Source organism: Caretta caretta, chromosome 15 (genome assembly GCF_965140235.1).
Source record: "Caretta caretta isolate rCarCar2 chromosome 15, rCarCar1.hap1, whole genome shotgun sequence".
Taxonomy (NCBI): domain Eukaryota; kingdom Metazoa; phylum Chordata; order Testudines; family Cheloniidae; genus Caretta; species Caretta caretta.
Genome location: NC_134220.1, coordinates 22,363,349 through 22,383,656, shown reverse-complemented (window position 1 = coordinate 22,383,656; position 20,308 = coordinate 22,363,349). Strand labels below are relative to the sequence as shown.

The window sequence follows — 20,308 nt, the reverse complement described above, 5'->3', positions numbered from 1 at the left end:
TAAAACATCAGCTTCTGAGAGTGGTTGATGGACTGAGACTCTTGTAGCTTTTGCTTGTGCCACCACCACTGGGGATGGCCCTGGTTCTTTTGGATACCCACTCGGATCACAGAGCATTAGTCTTTCTGCAACATCCCATGAACTAATTAGGAACTGTTTGCTGTCTGACAATCTCCAGGTGAAGGCACTTGTCACAGATTTACAAGGTCTCTGCTATGTCCCTGCCTTTAAGTAGTCCCCTGGATGTAACCCCTTTATTGTGCCAGACCCCAAGGATCCACACTTTTATGCTCAATGTATAGCAGTACAAACTACATAGGGAAACTGAGGCATACATGTGGATCATAAAAATATTACCATGGTTCCCATGTTCATCACAGCACTGGGTTCTAATTTAGTTGAATCCCGGGACTATTTAGTCCAAGGACACAACTTTAAACCATAATACCATGGGCATCAGGGCAGCTACATTTGTCTTATTGATCCAGCTGGGCTCCATAATTGACTGTGCTGATTTATAGGTCTATAGGATTTGTGCCGCACAGCTTGTGACAAAGTTCCTCCTCTGTCTTGGTGGGTCCTGCACTTATTGGTGGATTTGCTCGCCTCAGAGATTCATGGCAGCCCGCAGTTTGGCCATTTTTGCTAGTGGCTCAAACCTGCCATTCATTCAGCTAACCTCATCACTGGCCAGCATGGGGAAAAGGAAGAACAATCCCCACAGTCTCTGCTGATCCACCTAGTGGGTCAGGAGACAGGCCAGGGAACTTCCCCTCTGGTGGGGCCCATAGTCCAGGTCAACTCCTCCTGTATCCAATAGGGAGTTGGGGGAATGAGGAGAACCCAGGCCCGCCCTCTACTCTGGGTTCCAGCCCAGGGCCCTGTGGATCACAGCTGTCTACAGTATTTTGTGTAACACCTGTGTGACAGCTACAACTTCCTGGGCTACTTCCCCATAGCCTCCTCACAACACCTTCTTTATCCTCACCACAGGATCTTCCTCCTGATGCCAAATAGCGTTTGTACTCCTCAGTCCTCCAGCAGCACGCTCTCTCACTCTCAGCTCCTTGAGCGCCCCTCACTGACTGAAGTGAGGTCTTTTTAAACCAGGTGCCCTGATTAGCCGCCTGTCTTAATGGATTCTAGCAGCTTCTTAATTGGCTCCAGGTGTCCAAATTAGCCTGTCTGCCTTAATTGGTTCCAGCAAGTTCCTGATTGTTCTGGAACCACCCCGTTACCTTACCCCAGGGAAAAGGGACTTGCTTAACCTGGGGCTAATATATCTGCTTTCTATCACTCTCCTGTAGCTATCTGGCCTAACACTGTCACAAGTGGCAGGTCCAACAAGCTACCTGGCCTGGAAAATCCCCCCAAACCAGAACTAACTAGAAAAGACCCGCAACATGATCAAGACGTTTGTGAAGGGAAAGTAACCGACATGCTGACATTTTTGTGCAATGTGAGTAGATTGAAACTGAGGGTACATCTGTACTACAATCAATCAGAGGAGGGACTGCAGCACATGTACACATACCCAACTAGCTTTGAGCTAAATAGCTTGGATAACAAGAGCAGTGAAGCTTTGGCAGCATGGGCTAGTGCCACTTGAGTACATGCACAGGATCCCAGGTGGGCTTGTACAGCGGGTGCCTCATGCTGCCAAAGCTTCACTCTTACTGTTATTCAAGCTAGCTACCTTGAGAAGTGTTTGCTTAGCATCAATCAACTGGCTATTCTAGTTAGGACAGGGGTTCTCAGCCTTGAGACAACGACCCACAGGGAGATCACAAACAGGTATCAGAGGGGCATAACTTCCCTGTCGTCCCCAGATTGCTAAATATGAGTGAGGTGCTAGCTAGATGGTGGGATGCACTGAAAAGGGGTCCCAGTATGGAGAAGGTTTGGGGAAAACACTGAAGCAGTCAGGTGATTTGGGTATTTCAATCACAGTTCAACTCCAAAATGGATTTGTTTTAATCATTAACAGATGAGATTTTGACTCATTCATTTACCAATACATTAACCTTGCCCTCTGCCTATGTCCAATAGAGATTACAGATGGTTTACAGATGGCTTCTGTGCTATTTGCATCTTTCACCGTACTCCGAATTACTGAGGTTCGACAAAAGGCAAATGTCATAATTATGAAATAGCTGATGGGATGTTTAAAAATAAAAAAAGAAATGGAACAGTAAACATTGTCTAGTTGATTATTTAACAAAACAGATGGAATAGCTTAAAGAAAAAAAGCAAATAAAAACGGTGAGGCTGATTCTTTATGGTGACCATAAAAGATAATGCTGTATCAGGAAAATCGGGGAGTAGAGTCTCTCTGGCTTTCATGGTATAGCATCAGCCCTCAGCTCAGCAAATCTCTGGGTGAGGTGTTATTATACTGAGGAAGATTCGGATGATGATTTCAGGTAACAAACGAATGGCACTAACACTGCTTTAACGTCACATTTCCAAGGATTTTAAAGAAATCGACAAGGTCCCTTGTCACAAACAGCAGACATTGTGAACTGCAGCTCGGCAGGTGCTCTCTGAAGGGAATTATGCCATGCTATTTCAGGGTGGGATGGGCCAAGGGTGGAAGTTCGACTTCTGAAAAGACCCTCTAACCCCTCCCCATTGGAGAGGGGGTGTACAGTACTGTAGCATTAGGATGGGGCTGCAAGGCAGTTCTGCTGCCACTCTACAACCTGAGAGTTGAAGGAGTGGCAGAGAAAGATCCCAATCATGCTCAGCTGTACTAAGGTGGAACAGCCTCTAAGTGATACATGAGGTGATGAATTGCATTTACACGGCTATACAATAACATTGGGTATGGATACCTGCTCAATGGGCCACAATGATTACTGATGCATTGCTCCGCGAAACTGAGAGCAGAATCTGGCCCAAACTTCTTTAACTGATGTGTGGTCATAATAATCCATCTAAGGGAAGGAATATTCACCTCATTCTCCCTGCTCTGTGGGATGTTCCCCTTTATTTAAATGAGACATAGCATTTCTGTGAGGCCTGTAAGATGCACTGCAAAGCAATTGTGGTGATAGGCCATGTACTGTTTGTAATCTGTAGCACCCAGGATAAGCATCTCTGCCTACGTTTCATCAGTTTAAGGGGATGAGCAGTGCATCCCCAGTGCCAGAACAGGTGGTCACCATAATCTGAATACCTATCCAGATGTTGTAAGTGATTTATCTGGGCGTAAGAGTGCTTTTTTATTGGTAAATTTGACTTGCAAGCCCATGTTTATGAGTTATGGACTACTAAGGCTGGCTGGTCTCCAGCACATCAGTGTTTGTTGTCAATATTGGTTTTGGGGATCACTGGATCATCAGAACCTAAAAGGTGCTTTAGTCACCTCTTATTTTTGGATTTGAGTAATCCTCAGGTCAGAAGATAAAAAAGAAAGCAGAAGCTGTGGCCAGTCAGAGGAGACCAACAAAGCTACTCTGTTTCATAAGCCAAATACAATGGTTTTGGGGACAGGATTACTCAAGGGATTGGTGATACAGTTTATCACTGGTTCAAATTCATCCCAGATCAATAGTGACCAAAAATCTGGAGGTTGTTTGGTAGCCTCCCTTAAAGCGCCATCTCCAAAGTCCATTGAAATAAATGGAAAGACTCTCATTAACTTGAATGGATTTTGGATCAGTCCCAAAATGTCTCACTGCAGTCCCTAATAAACACGTCTCCACATTGCAATTGGCACTAATTGGCCCCTGGGTTGGCAGTCTCAGCACAGAGATCGGGACTGAATGGTCCTGGACAATGCACTACGCTCCCGGGTCTTAGAGAGGCTCCCTGCAGATTGTGGTGATAGAAGAATATTGGTGGGACAACATGGGTAAGTGGCACTGTTGTCTCCTCTGCCACACCTCTCTGGCTAGAGGATTTCAGTCAGCAGCACTAATGTCACTTTTCAAAAAGCTGATTAAAAGGGCACTTGTTCCCCACATACTCCAACTTCCACATGGGGGTGCAGATTAATGTTCCAATGCAAGGTAAGGCTCATTCAATGCACGTTGAATGAAACGAGTCTTTGGCCGTGCTACTTCTCATCCCACTGGCAAGAGCATGCTTGGCTCTCACGCATAACTTACCTACATGGATTTTGTCACACTTTAAAATTAGAAAGGGCTTAGTTATTAAAGTGTCAGAAGGGGCTGGTCTTTAAGGTACCCACACATCCATTATATGCACGGCATAGCTTCTCTCATCAAGATCCTAGAGCCCTGTTATGCTTGTTTTTGTTCAATAGTCCTGCTGGAGTCCCAAAAGTTAAAATGCTGGCGTCTTGTAGAAAACTGCAGCCAGTATTGGGGAAAGGTAAGGCTGTTGTAGCAACGGCCCTAATAATTTTAATGGGGAAATTTCCAATAACTCTTGATGTTGATATGACCCAGGATAAAATCTATAGCCAGATGCATTAATCAGAATTTAATTATCTTTTCTCTTAGAGTTTTCTAACTTAAAAAATACAGTTCATCAAACTGACTGATATGCTGCTGTTACTGAATCACAAATCCATGCGAGTAATCAAAAAAGAAATTGAAGAATAGAAAAGGGTGGTAGGGTATTAAGTGGTAGTCTATTAGGAAAAATGTATACAATTTTAAGATGTAAAAGTGTTCTTTTGGGGATTAGCTTCTAATCACCATGTTCAATTGTGCTGCATTTTGGTACTTACAAACATGAAATTACATGCTCCATAAATAATGAAAGCCCAACAATTGCTAACCTGAGCTTATCCCAATTCACAAAAATATATGAGCAGTTTAACAGTTTTGCTTTCATTGCTGTTTTCCCTAAACAGCAGACTATGGCTAATATGGCTTTTATTTAAAAAAAAAAAAAATTTCCCTACCCCTCACCTGCTCAAAAAAACCCCTGGCTCTGACAAGGTGGCAGGGAACTCTGAAGTGCTAGACTACGAAGAAAGAAAAGGAGTACTTGTGGCACCTTAGAGACTAACCAATTTATTTGAGCATGAGCTTTCGTGAGCTACAGCTCACTTCATCAGATGTTGAACATCTGATGAAGTGAGCTGTAGCTCACGAAAGCTCATGCTCAAATAAATTGGTTAGTCTCTAAGGTGCCACAAGTACTCCTTTTCTTTTTGCGAATACAGACTAACACAGCTATTCCTCTGAAACCTGTCAGACTACGAAGAGTTACACATATTGAAAGATCTGCACCTGAATCATCATTAACTAAGTGCACAGTGAGGCACTACAAAGACTTTCAGATTTGTGATACCCTTGGGATTCTTCACGAACCCTGGAGTTATTACAAAGAATGTTAACTCTATCCTCGGTTTGTCAGTAATCATGAGACCCCTGCCATATATCTATGCTTCCTCTGTCACCCTTTATCCCAAACACCTGTTGCCTTGCAAAATGTCATCTGCTGATAATTTTGTAGACTTCATAATGAAGTGAAAAGAAAAGGAGGACTTGAGGCACCTTAGAGACTAACCAATTTATTTGAGCATAAGCTTTCATGAGCTACAGCTCACTTCATCGGAAGTGAGTATACAATTCTAGACTTATTGACAACATGTTGTCCCTTTTATCTGTGGAGTGACGACAGAGTACTGGTTGTTTTGCACCAACTAGAAGGAACATGGTTGGCCAAAAAATATGATCTACTCTACCCAGCTATGTTTTGGGTTACGGGCATACATAGGCAGAAATAGTGTTCTCCTCTGCTGGCACTGCTAGGAAGGCAACACATTACCCTTTCATCCAGACATGGTGCAAACCCAACTCCCAATAATACAGATTACATAAAACAGATCAAATCTAGGCTTTCAGCTCTGAACACCTCCGAACTTTGTGGAAGTTCAGATCTGGATCCAACCTCCCTCAAGCCTCCCTCTGTTATCAACAAACTAGCAGAGCTCACCCACTACTTGACAGTGAGAACTAGCATATGAAAACATTCCTGTAAAGCAACACGTTTATAAAAAAACATGGCTAGGATGTGATAGGTGATCACAATCCCAGATGGAAGCAGCTGTTTCAACTATGATATATACTGCAGCATTGGAAACTAGAACCATTAAAAAAAAAATGTGTGTGAGAGAGAGAGAGAGAGAGAAGTGAAATACCATTTGGTGAAATAAAGCATCAGAATGACGTCTGAGTTGTTCTAAAGTTGGTAAATTACAATAATGGCCCATATCAGCTCTGTGTAGTTCTGACGTGCACAATAACACCCTCAACCTTCACTAATGGCATAATAATTAACTGGCTGTCACTAGGCAACAATCCAGGTTCCTTTTATTTTTAAACACTTCATGATTGATTTTTATTTTTCTTTCAGTGCTAAATAATAACATGTGTCAATATTTTCTAATTGATGGTCTAGGAGCAGACACTGGGCAATCAAATCTTAGATGATTATACTTCATCCCTGACGGTAAGATAATTTAAGGGAGGGAGGAACCACAGAATACATTGTTTCCAGTGTGAATCTGGAGCATCCAAGTGTCTTCTTAGATGCGTCAAAAAACAGTTCTTTTACCTTGATCTCATCTTCTCTGAATAGTGATTATGGAGTTATCCTTGTGAGTGGGTTGATGGAAAATAGATATTTGGTTTTACATCGTGTTTTTCATTCTCCACGTACTTCACAGTTCTTTAGAAAGTGACACATTGTGACTGGTTGCCCCTCACATAAATCAGAACCACAGTTTGAAAGAAATAAAAGCTTCCACTTCAGGAAGAGCCTGGGCTTAAATTTAAATGGTGACATTATGGGAGTATACGTGTGCTTAAAGGTAGGCAGGTCCATAAGTACCTTGCTGAATTTGGTGCCTGTGGACACCTTTGTGTGCCACAGAAGGTGTAAGGGTAGAATACTGGGGATGCCATGACCATCCACTCAATCCCTGCTCTCCTTGAGGTTAATAGCAAAACTCTATTCAAAGGGAGCAGGATTAAACCCTATGCAGGCTACTATGGCAGCCTTTATGCACACGCTCAGCAATAAATGAGACAGAGCTTTGGAGGTCAGAAGCTGTTTTACTGAGATACTCGTGTAGAATATCTAGGTACATACTCATGTAGACACAGAAGATAGACTTTACTTGGTTATATTTTTAATAAGTTAATGAAGCAGCTTGACTCTGAGCCTTGAGAGAGTGAAATAACCTTTCACCCAGTATCCCAAATGTGGTGACAGTTCCACACGTGCTTCTTATTTTATTTATGAAGCCTGGTCCATCTTGAGGAAACGTGAGCCGGAGACGTGTGAATGGGTAAGGAATTACATGTGTATTTTGTAACTCAAAGGACAACGGGTCACAGGTTATGACCCAGAAGACAACAGGCCCCAACAGACAAGGAGCCACTGAAGAGTCTTAGCTGTTCACCTAAACACAAGGGGTTGAGATCATCTGGGTAGAATAATCCCCTCCTGTTAGTCTCTAATGTTACTTATCTGGGAAGGAGACAAACTTGTGACTAAGAAAACACACCCTACAAGGAGAACGCCTACTTGTGTGATAGTTCCTGAACCACAAGACATTGCCTGGTTTCCCAAATGGCAGTTCCTGACTGAATCTGAAGCATCCAAGACCAGCTTTTTCGAAGTAACTTTTATTCTTTTTGTCTCTTTAACAGGACATGTGAACACTTATGTGGGGATGCGTACCAGGAAAGACCTATCCCAGTCTTTTTTGGGGGAGGGGGTGTCCATTAATAGTCATAGCAAGTGTGTGTATATATGCATAGTAGAAGCTACCATTAGGAATGGATTAACCTATGTTTGAAGCAAATCTTATCATAGATCTCTAAGAATCACATGGGCTACATAAAAAATTGCACCTTAGCCTATTCTTTCCACAAGGGAAAGTTAAAGCTGCTATGTAAACCCCACAGAGATTGCAAGATTTAATAAGTAATTTAATCATTTGTGTTATATTAACTTTGTGATTTGATTACTATTGTATTCATGCAATAACTTGACCAATTGGTCTTCAGTTATGTGTTTTGTAGTTATCCAATTTTCAATTGTATTACTGTTAACAGTTTGATTTGACTAACTCAATTTGTACTGTAATATCAACATTAATTATATTCTTAATACTTTAGGGAAATAAATTATCTAACTTTGTAGTTATTAGTACTCTTGAATGAAAATTGTAATTGGTTTTCTCTGATCAGCTAGCAACAAGGTAAGAACATTGGACTCAAGTCTTAAGAAAAACCTCATCATTGTAGTGGAGCTTTTCCCTACCCTTTTCCACAGAATGTATGTACTTCTGCTGCCATAGTTGTAAGCAACATTCAGACCTCGCAAGTAATGGGCATTTCCTTACCATGGCCAAAGGAAGGACTCCTACAAGATCCTTCTGGTTTACATAGATCTTGGAGACTCCTAGATCAGATGTCGTATCCCCAGGATATTCAACCTGCCACGTGATCAGCTGGGTCCCAGGTAGATCACTTAGGTCTTCAAATTCAAAATCAATCTGCATGATCTCTGAGGAAGGACTGCCAGCCCTGGAAAAAAGAGAGATGCCTTAATTCAGGTGAGTGACAAACCAGCAATATAATTGCATCTATACTAATAAATCATTGGATTATTGCTCTTCCTAAGAGAGGATTTATGGGACGTAGGAATTAGAAATCAATTAACTATTTCCATGTATTATCCCAGGATTTTAGTGCACTTTACATACATTCTCTAGGCCTTGCACCACCCCTGCAAAATTGGTAGCTCAGTACTATCTGTGCTTTATAGATAGGGAAATGGAGGCAGAGAGAGGTTAAGCGTTGAGGTTAAAGTCATAGGGTGAGTTAGTGGCAGATCCAGGAATGCCTGACTCCAAAGCTCTGTGTTCCAACCATCAGATTATATTTCCCCCTTGTTAAAAGCAACATGCAAAAGGAATAACCTGGAGGCAGTTGGCCACTGAGATGTGAGACTGTTGTAGATCCTTCCTTCGAAGCAGTTTCTGTCCTTTAAAAAGGGAAGGATGGAGGAAACTGGAGGCTATTTCTGGCTCTGCCCCTGCCTTACTGTGACACCCTGGGCAAACCCCTCTGTGATTCAGTTTCCTCCATCTGTAAAATGGGGACAATAGTGCTTACAGCTTTACTTCCTCAGGGTGTTACAAGGCTGGGTTGATGTTGGCAAAGCATTCTGGGATCTTTGGGTAAAAGGTAGCAGAGAACTACAATGTTTTATCTGTGATATCCCTGGATCATCTGCATTAGAGTGTCTGATATATCACCATTACAGTGCTGTTTATTTTTATGGTGTATCTTTTGTACACCGTGTTACAAAATCCATTAGAGAGCAAATGAATCACAACCAAAAGGGAAAATGGAGGCTGTACAGGAGAGATTTAAAGTGGGGAACTGATCAGGGGCTCAGAGGGTTAGAGCCTGTAAACCTTGTGATAAAATCAGCTACTGCATAGGAAACAGCTTGGTAAAGATTTTACTGCACGTCTTGCTGAGATGAGATCTATGGACCACTTGCTTTCCTAAAGACAGGTTTCAAAGTAGCAGCCGTGTTAGTCTGTATCCGCAAAAAGAAAAGGAGTACTTGTGGCACCTTAGAGACTAACAAATGTATTTGAGCGTAAGCTTTCATGAGCTACAGCTCACTTCATCGGATGCATGCAGTGGAAAATACAGTGGGGAGATTTTATATACACAGAGAACATGAAACAGTGGGTGTTACCATACACACTGTAAGGAGAGTGATCACTTAAGGTGAGCTATTACCAACAGGAGAGCTGGGAGTGGGGCGGGGGGGAACCTTTTGTAGTGATAATCAAGGTGGGCCATTACCAGCAGTTGACATGTTCTTGTCAACTGCTGGAAATGGCCCACCTTGATCATCACTACAAAAGGTTTTTTGTTTTTTTCCGCCCACCCCCGCTGGTAATAGCTCACCTTACCTGATCACTCTTGTTAGAGTGTGTATGGTAACATCCATTGTTTCATGTTCCCTGTGTATATAAAATCTCCCCACTGTATTTTCCACTGCATGCATCCGATGAAGTGAGCTGTAGCTCATGAAAGCTTATGCTCAAATAAATTTGTTAGTCGCGAAGGTGCCACAAGTCCTCCTTTTCTTTTTGCTTTTATAAAGGGGCCCCAAAAACCTCAGGATGTACAGTGAAGTTCCCTAGCACTGCAACATTTTGAGGGATATTGAAGCTGACAGTGATTTTACCCCTCAGCCACTGAAGGCCATTTAGTGATCTGTAACGCAGGTGTGTAGCGGTGAATGGTGAAGGTTGAATCCATTTCAATGCAGGAATGAGACCCGACAGCTTGAAAGGAAGAAAAGAATGTCACAATTACAGACGGATCACAAGCTGCTCAAGCAACCCTGTCTCAGAGGGCACAACTGGAAGAGAGAGAAAACAGCAAGCAGCTGATGGGAAAACTTTTAATGAAGTAAGCTGTAGCTCACGAAAGCTTATGCTCAAATAAATTTGTTAGTCTCTAAGGTGCCACACGTCCTCCTTTTCTTTTTGCAGATACAGACTAACACGGCTGCTCCTCTGAAACCTTTTAAACCTCGCAATCTTCCCTGGTTGCTGTAGGAAGAGAGTTAAAACTAGTCATCTCTTTGATCAGAACCAGTTGTGACAAGAGCCCCAATTCAGGACTGTTCCCAAAATGCCCAGGGCTTTTATCATTTCAGCGCTGTTCAATTCCTTGTCTAAAGCCACTGCTTGGAGATTTTAATCGGCAGACCGCTGAAAGTCTGGACTCTAATGGATGTATTGAGTCATCGCTGCCACACAGAGACTTTTAAAAAAGGAGCATTTGCATCCACTCCACACTTGCAGAATTAATGTCGCTGAATAATTTTACATTTTATTCAATTGCTCATCACTTTATGTCAAACCCACGAGAGTGCAGTTTGCAAACGAATACTGAATGCAACCATATCCCACCCTGACCTTAGTGGGACCAGAAAACTGCTTTATGCAGCGGCTGCAATTGAAACTCAGTTAGCCTTACTGTATAAACAGGAGCAGGCCGTGCACTACCCATAAATGCATGATACTTATCTTGCTTTGTACAACACATGCCAACTCTACTTCTGTTAAAGAAACAAATGTAATCATTGTACAGAAGCATCCTGGCTCTGAGCTCTCTTTCTTTAATCTTTTCCTGCACCGGTAGCCACTGCTACTCGTCCCTGGCTCTATAGAATTGGTGCTGTCACAGGCAGCGTCTCCTGTCAGTCACGGATATAATGCGCTACTGGGGAGGTTTGTGTTGCAGAGGAGATGGCATGGCAGTTGCAAGGAGAGGATTAACAAAAAGAAAGAATGAAAACTTTTCAAGATATGGAGGGGATTAGAAGGCAAGAGGGAGAAGTGAAAGGCAGAAGAAGAGAGGGGAAGATGAAGGAGAAGAGAAGGGAATTGGAGGATAGGATAACAGAAAAGTGGGAGAGGCTAGAGAGGAAGAACAGAGGAGTTTTCCATTCTCTCCCTCACACACACCCCCCCCCCACACCTTTTTGACTCCTTTTAAAAAATATTCTCTTCACCTTCTGTACACTTACTTCCCCCTTCCTGCCTCTATGCCATCGCTCTCCTCCTTAACTCAGACGCTTACCTGGCAGGGTCCTTAACCACCTGCCTAGCTTTAATCCCACTGACATCAATGGATCAAGTGCTAACAGTTAGGCTTGTGATTTTGTACTTTGTTAAATCGGGCCTCAATTTTTACCCAACAGGCAAAACTCTCCCTGCAGTCAATGGGAGTTAAACCTGAACAAAGACTAGGTAAAAAAAGATGAATAAGGATATTAAGATTTTGCACATTTTGTGGACTGGAGGTTTTTCCCTCTTTTAGACTGTAAGATCTTTGAGGTAAGGGCTCATTTATCATACTCATTTATAGCACCTACCCCAGTGGAATCCAACTGGGTTGAGGCATTCAGGTGTTGGCACAATACAAATATTCAATAAAAAACAACAACAAGAGGAAAGGCCCGTTCGCTAGGAAGCATCTTCTTTGCACATTTTCCCTTAAATACTACTGCAGGCCAAAGTAAAATGAAATGATTTTCATACCCTCTGTGATATTCTCAATTGTCAAAGAATAAGAACGACAACACAGCAATGCCTGTGGAAATGGGACACACTGTCAGCCCTACAGCTGGCCAAAAAATGTTTTTTTCTCCCCACTGAATATTCATATTTCCACTGAAAAATTTGAATACTTAAATATTTTGTCTCCAAATCAAAACATTTCTGTTAGGAATGTTGCCACAGTATCTCCTGGGAGTTGTAGTTTGGGATTCTTCATATTCCTGTTTCTCCTGTAGGCTGGGCTCCTTGGTTGGACTTTACATCACCATGGTCTCCCCTTGAGAGTTTTAACCGTTCACAAAAAACTACAATTTAGTCAAAAACCCAATTTTCCATTGAAAAACAGTTTCAATCAGACCTAGTTAGCAATGAAAGGCTCTTTCCCTTACTCCTTTAATTGACAGGTCAAGAAGTTTTTTAGCGATCAGTAAGGATCTCAACATTAATACAAAAAATGTACAGAAAAGTATGAAGGGTTCTATGATCCATGCTCAGACCAAGCCTAAAACTACCCAGTCAGGAACACACATAAGACGCACACAGTCATGTCTGCTTCAAGCAAGATGTGATCTCAGCAGTACAGCACAGAAACAGGGGGAAAAACTTTTCAGTAATAATACAAAAGCTTCAAATGCTTGATATCTCTGGGGCTGGTGACTTCCTTGGGGCTATGTTGCCATCCTCAAGGGTTCAAATATGATGTTAGGCCCCCCCAGAATGAGGAGATTTTGTAAACCACAGGATTGCCAAATTAAAAAATGTGGGGGTCTTTTTATTTGCTTTCTGGTTTCTGAGCCTTTTGAGAGCACTCACTTTACACAGTCAAGCTTTTCTTTGCAACCATAAGGGATAGACACTTACCTAGTTTGTCTGGTTAAATGAAAGCTGTGATTCTCATGCATTCTCTTGATTTTAGCAGCTGGGACTTAAAGATATTGCAAGACTGTGATGAAATCTCAAGAATTAGCAGCTCTGATGTTGACTTCAACCAACCAACCTTCTACATTTATAATTAGATGGGGTAATGTAGTCTGAGCTCAGCTGTGGTGTTGAACCCCCAGAGAGTACGCAGCATACATAAATGCAATGGACCAGGAGACAGAGTTAAAGCTAAGAGCTTTTTTCAATACAGTTGACCCTATAACGTGCGTGGTCTCCTAAACAACCAGCAGTGCAGTCAACCCCCTGGCTCCTTTGATAAGGTTAGAATATTAAAATGAAACCAATCAAAATTATTACCAGCTGTCTCAAGGTAGCCCCAAAGGTCTCAACCCAGACAGGGACCCCAGAGTCAGCCTCTGCTCCAAAAAGGGGACAATCTAAATAGACAGCAGAAGCAAGAGACTATTATTTCCATTACACATGAGTAATTGAGGTCCAGGAAGATTAAGACTTTCCCCAGGTGTCACAGGAAGTCCAAAAACCAGTATTCCCTGAATCCTAGTCCAGTTCATCAAGCAAAAGACCATCATTCACCACTGATATATAACGTGGGACATCCAGTAATAAATTAAAACTTAATTTTATCCAGTGTCATTTTAGCATTAAATATGCAGCAATGGGTGGGCTGAACGGTCATTTTTCTTTAGGAATCAGCCTACGACATGAGCCAACCGGCAAGAAAAATTGCAAAAGAATGAGCCTGCTAATCATGAAATGGTGGTGCTTAAAAAGATTAGACCCATCTCGATAAGGCATGATTCAGCAGAGCTGGTTGAATAATATTTGCTGAATAATTTTTTGATTAACTCTGCGCTATTTTTAAATGAATTATGCAACACAATTTTCCAGCTGTAGAGGTCTCTCCGGGTGGTGTTAGTTGGGCAGTCATTTGATTTTTTTTTCCCTTCAAAAGGGAACAAAGAATGTGCAACAGCTTGAATTTAACATTAAATATAAAGCACAAACTCCCCATCGAGTTGGCATTTCAGTTGAGAGAGCCCTGTCAACGCTCCGAACTTCTCTCGACATAATAAATCCTGTCGTTATTTGCCACATTATGCAAAGGAAATGATATATCAACACGTAATTCATTGCAACCAATCTAATAATAATCCAATACATTATTCAGCATGACACTCAGTAAACATCAAGCACTTTTGAAGTAGCCCAATCAAGAAGCAATGGCGGAAAAGCTGCAGGGGTAAGAATGTGTTTTTACTGGGAACTGAAAGTCCGATAAAACACGGCAGGTGCTTTCTCAGACTGTGTCTCCACCCGTCCATCCTCGCTCCCTTCACTTTTATTGTTTTAAAGCATTAAATATGTCTTGTCTAATATACAATACAGCGGAACAGAGAGAATCAGAGGAAAGCAATCCATATATACAGCCATACAGGATTTGTGATGGGGTTGTCAGGGTGGCACCCCCTTGTGTCCCTTCTGGGCACATCTCACCCAGCTGTGGGTCTCCGCTGGTGCGTCTCTATCCCAGTGAGGTCCAGCATAGTGGTGATTTGGGCTTCTTACCTAAACACCCTTCAGTCCTACCTCTTTCAGGCTGTTTAAGGATCAAAGGGAATCAGGAACAAAAACAAACACCATTCAAAACCCGGGTCATCCCCCAAACCCTCAGTGGGGACCTACCCTTCTATTTTGGCTTGTTTCCAAAACAGTCTGTGCTTCTGTTGATTCCCTTCCTGGGGATCTGGGTCATCCCTCCCAGGAGGATTGGTCTGGCTGGTTAGAGAGTTCCGTCTGAGTGCTGAGGCCAGGCTTCTCTCCCGCCAAGAGACGCAGAGCACCATCTTCCCTCCTGCTTGGCCCTGAACTGGGCTAGGCCCTCTCCTGTTATCTGCTCTCTCCATGCTTGACACTGAAGATGCAGTGGGGCGGGGCCAACTGGGCCCACAAACTTTCCCTAACTTTTGTTGCCTGTGAGGACCCTGTCAGCTTCCTTAACCTCTCTGTTTCCATTGTGGGGCCACTCTGCCTCATCATATGGCCATTGTTATTTATCTCGGAGCAGCCTCTGAAGGGCCCAACTGAGACTGAGGCTCCATTGTGCTAGGCGCTGTATGTACATAGAGGATATGTCTACACTGTGGGTGGCACTATGTTTCCCAGCTCGGGTAGACAAACAGGCTAGCTTGACTAAAAATAGCTGTGTTGCCAGAGATAGCACAGCTTGGGCTGACCACCTGAGTCCAAGCATGCCTGGACCCCCCGGGTATGTACTTAGGTGGCTAGCCTCTGCTATCTCTGGCTACACTGCTGATTTTAGTGTGCTAGGCCAAGCAGAGCTAGTGCGTCTGTCTACCTGAGCTGGGAAGCATGCTTCCAGCTGCAGTGCAGATATAGACATAGTAAGAGCCCAGCCTTGCCCTAATGAGCTTGTAATTTAAGCAGATAAGACAGACAAAGAATAGGAGAAAGAAGGTACAATCCTCATTTTACATATGGAGAATTGAAATAGAGAGAGATAAAGGCACCAGTGAAATTAACACATAAGTGCTTTGCTGGCTCAAATCCTAAGGGACTTGCCCAAGTCCCACAGGAAGCCTATGGCAGGACAAGGAATTGAACCCAGATATCCTGAGTCCCAATGCTTCAATCACAATATTGTCCTTCCCCATTATCAACATTCCTAAATAAAGTCACAGCTGCTTCTTTGGTATGACAATTTCTTAAAAACAGAGGTATTGTGTGGATTGTACATCACTAAGTCTCTGAAACATGAAGACACTTACTATTTGGCTGAATAATATAATATGTTACCAGCCAAATTTCCCATTTCTCCCTCAGATCTTATCTCAAAATACCTTTAGACAGCTTCCATCACTGATCTCCATTCTGGAATTATCTGCTCCCTCTCCCGTTTAGATTATATTTTGAAACACCAGACACCTCTGCAACAGCATTCCTAAAATTAAATACAAGTAGAAACCCAGGTAGAAACCTGTCATTGGTGTAATAGTCTTCCCCCAAAAATAGTTTTCTCTTTCTGTGTCTTTTCATCTTGCCTCCCTTTCTCCATGATTTTGAGAGTAGATGGCTCAAGGGGCTTGATTCACTTCTGTGTTCATCTAAATGAAAGTAATTGCATGGAAAAGAGCTGAATTGTGCCGGCATAACACTGTATTAACAGTGTGGAAAGAGGCCCAAGGTTCCTGCATGCAAGCAGAAAATACAGGGTCCAACCTGCAAACATTTACTACTGAGAGCAATCCCAGTGTACTGCAGGATAATTCATCGCAATTAGTCTGCGCTTGACAGTAAATGGCTGCACAGTCAGGCACATAACTAATGAATCACAAACTTTGGCCCTGATCCTAAACATACATATTCACATCAATACCTGAAGTAGTCCTGTGAGTAAATTTACTCATGTGCATAGATATTTGTGGATTGGACCACCAAATTCAAACTGTCTCATTAATTAGTCATTTACCTCCAAGACAGCTAACCATATGGTGGAACTCATCTGGACCCCATTACACAAGAAAAGTCTTATTGAATTCAATAGGAATTTTGCTTGAATAAGGACTGCTGGACTGTGATGCTAAGACCATGACCCCTCAGTGGTCTCCACATGGCAGGTTTGAGGGGGTGCTACTGAAGTCTATGGGCTGCTTGTGGTTGCAGGTGTCAACCCACAAAGAGCACATAGTATTTTTGGGACCTAACTTATTATTGCATTGATACATTACCCTTTCCAGACTGGCTAGTTCTGCTATCTCTATGCAGAAGCACGAGATATCCAACCAGTCACTGACTTCCAGTGCTTCAGATGGGTTTCTTTGCAGAAGGAAATGCCTGCACTGTATATATTAGCCTTTGTATTGGCCTTTATAGCACCCCCCCCCCACATCCAACAGCGTCTAACATAGTGTTTCTCAGAAGGCACTGATAGTGTTTCTACCATCTAAAGCAAAGAAAATCTCGCTTTCCCACTCTCTGCACACTCCTACTGTTTAAGATGAGGTACTCTCAGTCAACCTCTTGAGACACACGCACAGAGACGAATTATCTAGGTTTATCACTGCTATCATTGATAATTTTTATTCTTACATTTACAATAAAAATAAGGGGAATTAAAAAAAAAAGTGACTTTGAATAAGGGGTCGTCAACCTGAAAAGGCTGAGAAACAGCGGTCTAAGGCATATCAGTCTTTAGGCTCAGTCTCTGTGTGGTGTAATATTTTTCCAGGATGCGTTACTATTTCTGCATTCTCATAACACACGCAGCATTGTGTTACCTGATGCTCCATGACTCCAACATCACTCACTCGCTTTGATGCCTACCTTGGCCATTTTACTTTGGAATCCAATATAACGAATTACAGTCTTAAATCCAGAATGGAAAATCCAATAAGTTAACACATAGCCCATTCCACACTTCCAAGGTGAGATCCATAACACATTCCTCTTTATACCTTGCTTATTAGCATCCAGACTGGCTCCTGAGCAAATGAAATTATATATGGGAGCCGAGCTACATTTCACAAGACCCAAGGCCATGATATATTTCAGAATTAGGAGCTCTTCTGCAGTCTGCCAGAGTGTAGCCAATAAATGAGAGATTACTGTCCTCTGTGGAAGAACCTCCTCTGCTGTGAATTATTCAACATCTATTTCTGTGAAGTGAAGAAAATGGCAAAAATATAACATTATTTTAATCTAAACCCCCCCCCCCCCCACGATTTTTCCCTTATCCAAACATACAGACTTTTCCTGCTGACTCTAGAAATAAAAAAGAGAAAGAGAAGCTCTCTGTTTTCAGGAAGGTGTGTGCATTGGTGGGATGAAATATTTATCGACAAGACCCTTCCCATATCTGTTTTCCTGTCAATTTGTAAAGCAATAATTTCAAACAGAAATATAAGAGACCATCCAAACTGAGTTTTTCCTCCTTTTTGAGAAGCACTCTATTGAAAAATAGATCCAAGTGGCTTGAAGCGTCTGCTACTGCTTTCCAAAGGAGGGTGATCTTTGGGATCCTTTGTGTGCTCTTTTGGAAATACTTGGATAGCCTGGTAATGGACCCAGTTGCACAGTCTGCATGTAAGGAGGGACTCAGTCTCCCATGTGGGAAACAGATCACCTCCACTTCCTCTGGATTCTAGATAGGGGCGGGAGGCATTCTCCACAGGTTGCATGGAGGGAGTGGATGGGGCAGGGAAGGAGATGATAGGCGAAGGCAGGATCAGGGGACTGTGCATCATTTCCCACCAGCCCTGAGAAGCTAAGGGCAGAACTGTAATTAAACCTCAGGCATTCCCTTTATAGTCAGGCACCTTCTTTACAGGGGTCCCCGTGGCTCTTACTGGCTGCAGCATCCCTGATAGCGCAGCTCCAAGGGAAAGAAAGGCAGAGACCCAGAGCCAGCATGGAATCACTGGGACTTTATGTGGATACCCCAGCCTCTCATTGTTTTTCTGGGATCTGTGGAGTTACTAGGTGGCAACCTCTGCCCCCAACAGAACAGATGGGGAGCACTACCCCAGAGGAGAACTCTGTGAAAGGTTCCTTCCCATTAACTGCCCCCCAGGACAGGCTCCACATGCATTCGCACACACTGAGGAGTGCCATATGCACTCTCACCCACGCACACAACACATGCAGACACAAACATGGAGACCTCTCCAGTCCCATTTACTAGAAGGAGGATTCCAGACCTGACTGCAACTAAGTAGCGGTGGGTTATCTAGATGTCCATGAGCCTTCCACTCTGCTGTGTTGCAGGAGGAGTGATCTTGTAAACCACTGTGCCCAAGGTTAATGGAAAGAAATCATTAAGGTGTGTGATGAGAGCGGGAGCTTTGTAAATTCTCTGTGGCCATCCTCACCAAAAAATAGATTCTTAAGTTGAAAATAAAGGATCTGGGGGAGTGCTAAAAAAGCTATGTGACAGGGACCGCAATGCTGAATAGGTTTTACTTAAAGCTGGAAATTAAATGATAGGGCTCTCACCACGATTTGCCAGCTTATTTTCAAGACTGTCTGGCCTGCAGCAAAACCAATAGCGGCTGATCGCCAGTTCTAAATGGAAAACTGCCACCTCTATTTTCCATTCGTTCAGTTGCAGAATTCCATTTGCTAACTACAAAGGATTGGTGAGCTTTAGCACAACCGAGTTGTTTAAAATGTAGCCATCTATTTCAATGTCATTAACATCCACTGTGTTTTCATGAAGAAAGGAGACCTTAGTGGAAAAAAAAGCACACATCACCAACAGCAGCGGGCTTAAAGACTCAGCTGAGAAATAAACATCTGAAATTAAGTAAATTCTACAATGACTTTGGAAATTATATATTCGGATCTGGTGTAAATTGGCAGAGTTCCATTGACTTTAATGGAGCTGTGCTGATTTATACCAGCTGAGGATCTCACCCTTATGTACGTATACATCTATACACACACACACACACACACACACACGTATTTGTGGGTATGGCGTATATCATCAATAATATATTTTATATTCAGATGTGAGGCACACACATCAGAGACAGTATACCTCGCACAAAAATTGGGGAAGTGGTAAATAATGAAGAGGACAGGTCACTAATACAGAGTGATCTAGATCACTTGGTAAACTGACATTCTTGACATAAAAAAAATGACACCTTATTTCTAGACTGAATTTATGCATATTTATGCATTTTAATATGCATTTTAATACGGCTCAATGTAAATGTATAAATCTGGAACAAAGAAGTAGGCCATACTTGTAGGATGGGGGACTCTCCTTGGAAGCAGTGACTTTGAAAAAGATTTGGGGGTCCTGGTGGATCATCAGCTGAACATGAGCTCCCAGTGTGAAGCTGTGGCCAAAAGAGCTATTGCAATCCTGCAATGCATAAACGGGAATCTTGAGTAGCAGGAGAGACGTTATTGTACCTCTGTATTTGGCACTGGTGAGACTGCTGCTGGAATCCTGTGTCCAGTTTGGGAGCTCATAATCCAAGAAGAATTTTGGAGAGGGTTTAGGAAGAGCCACGAGAACGATTAAAGGATTAGAACACTTCCTTATAAGCTAAGGAATTCCTGCTAAGCTAAATAGTCTTGAGCATCTTGAGTCTAACAAAGAGAAGGTTAAGGGGTGACTTGATTAAAGTCTAAGTATCTACATGGGGAACACATATTTAATAATGAGCTCTTCCATCTAGCAGAGAAAGGCATAACACGATCCAATGTCTGGAAGTTGAAGCTAGACAAATTCAGTCTAGAAATAAGGTGTCATTTTTTTTATGTCAAGAATAATTAATCAGTGGA

General features: G+C 42.5%; 1 protein-coding gene across 1 annotated transcript in view; it reads right to left on the bottom strand.

Annotated features, from left to right (window-relative positions):
* Nucleotides 1-20,308, bottom strand: part of LOC125622983 (transmembrane protein 132D) — a 396,779-nt gene that overhangs the window by 127,838 nt on the left and 248,633 nt on the right. Inside the window, exon 4 of the mRNA XM_048821723.2 lies at nucleotides 8,336-8,519. Coding sequence (XP_048677680.2) covers nucleotides 8,336-8,519 — 184 coding nt within the window. The remainder of the gene's footprint in view (nucleotides 1-8,335; nucleotides 8,520-20,308) is intronic.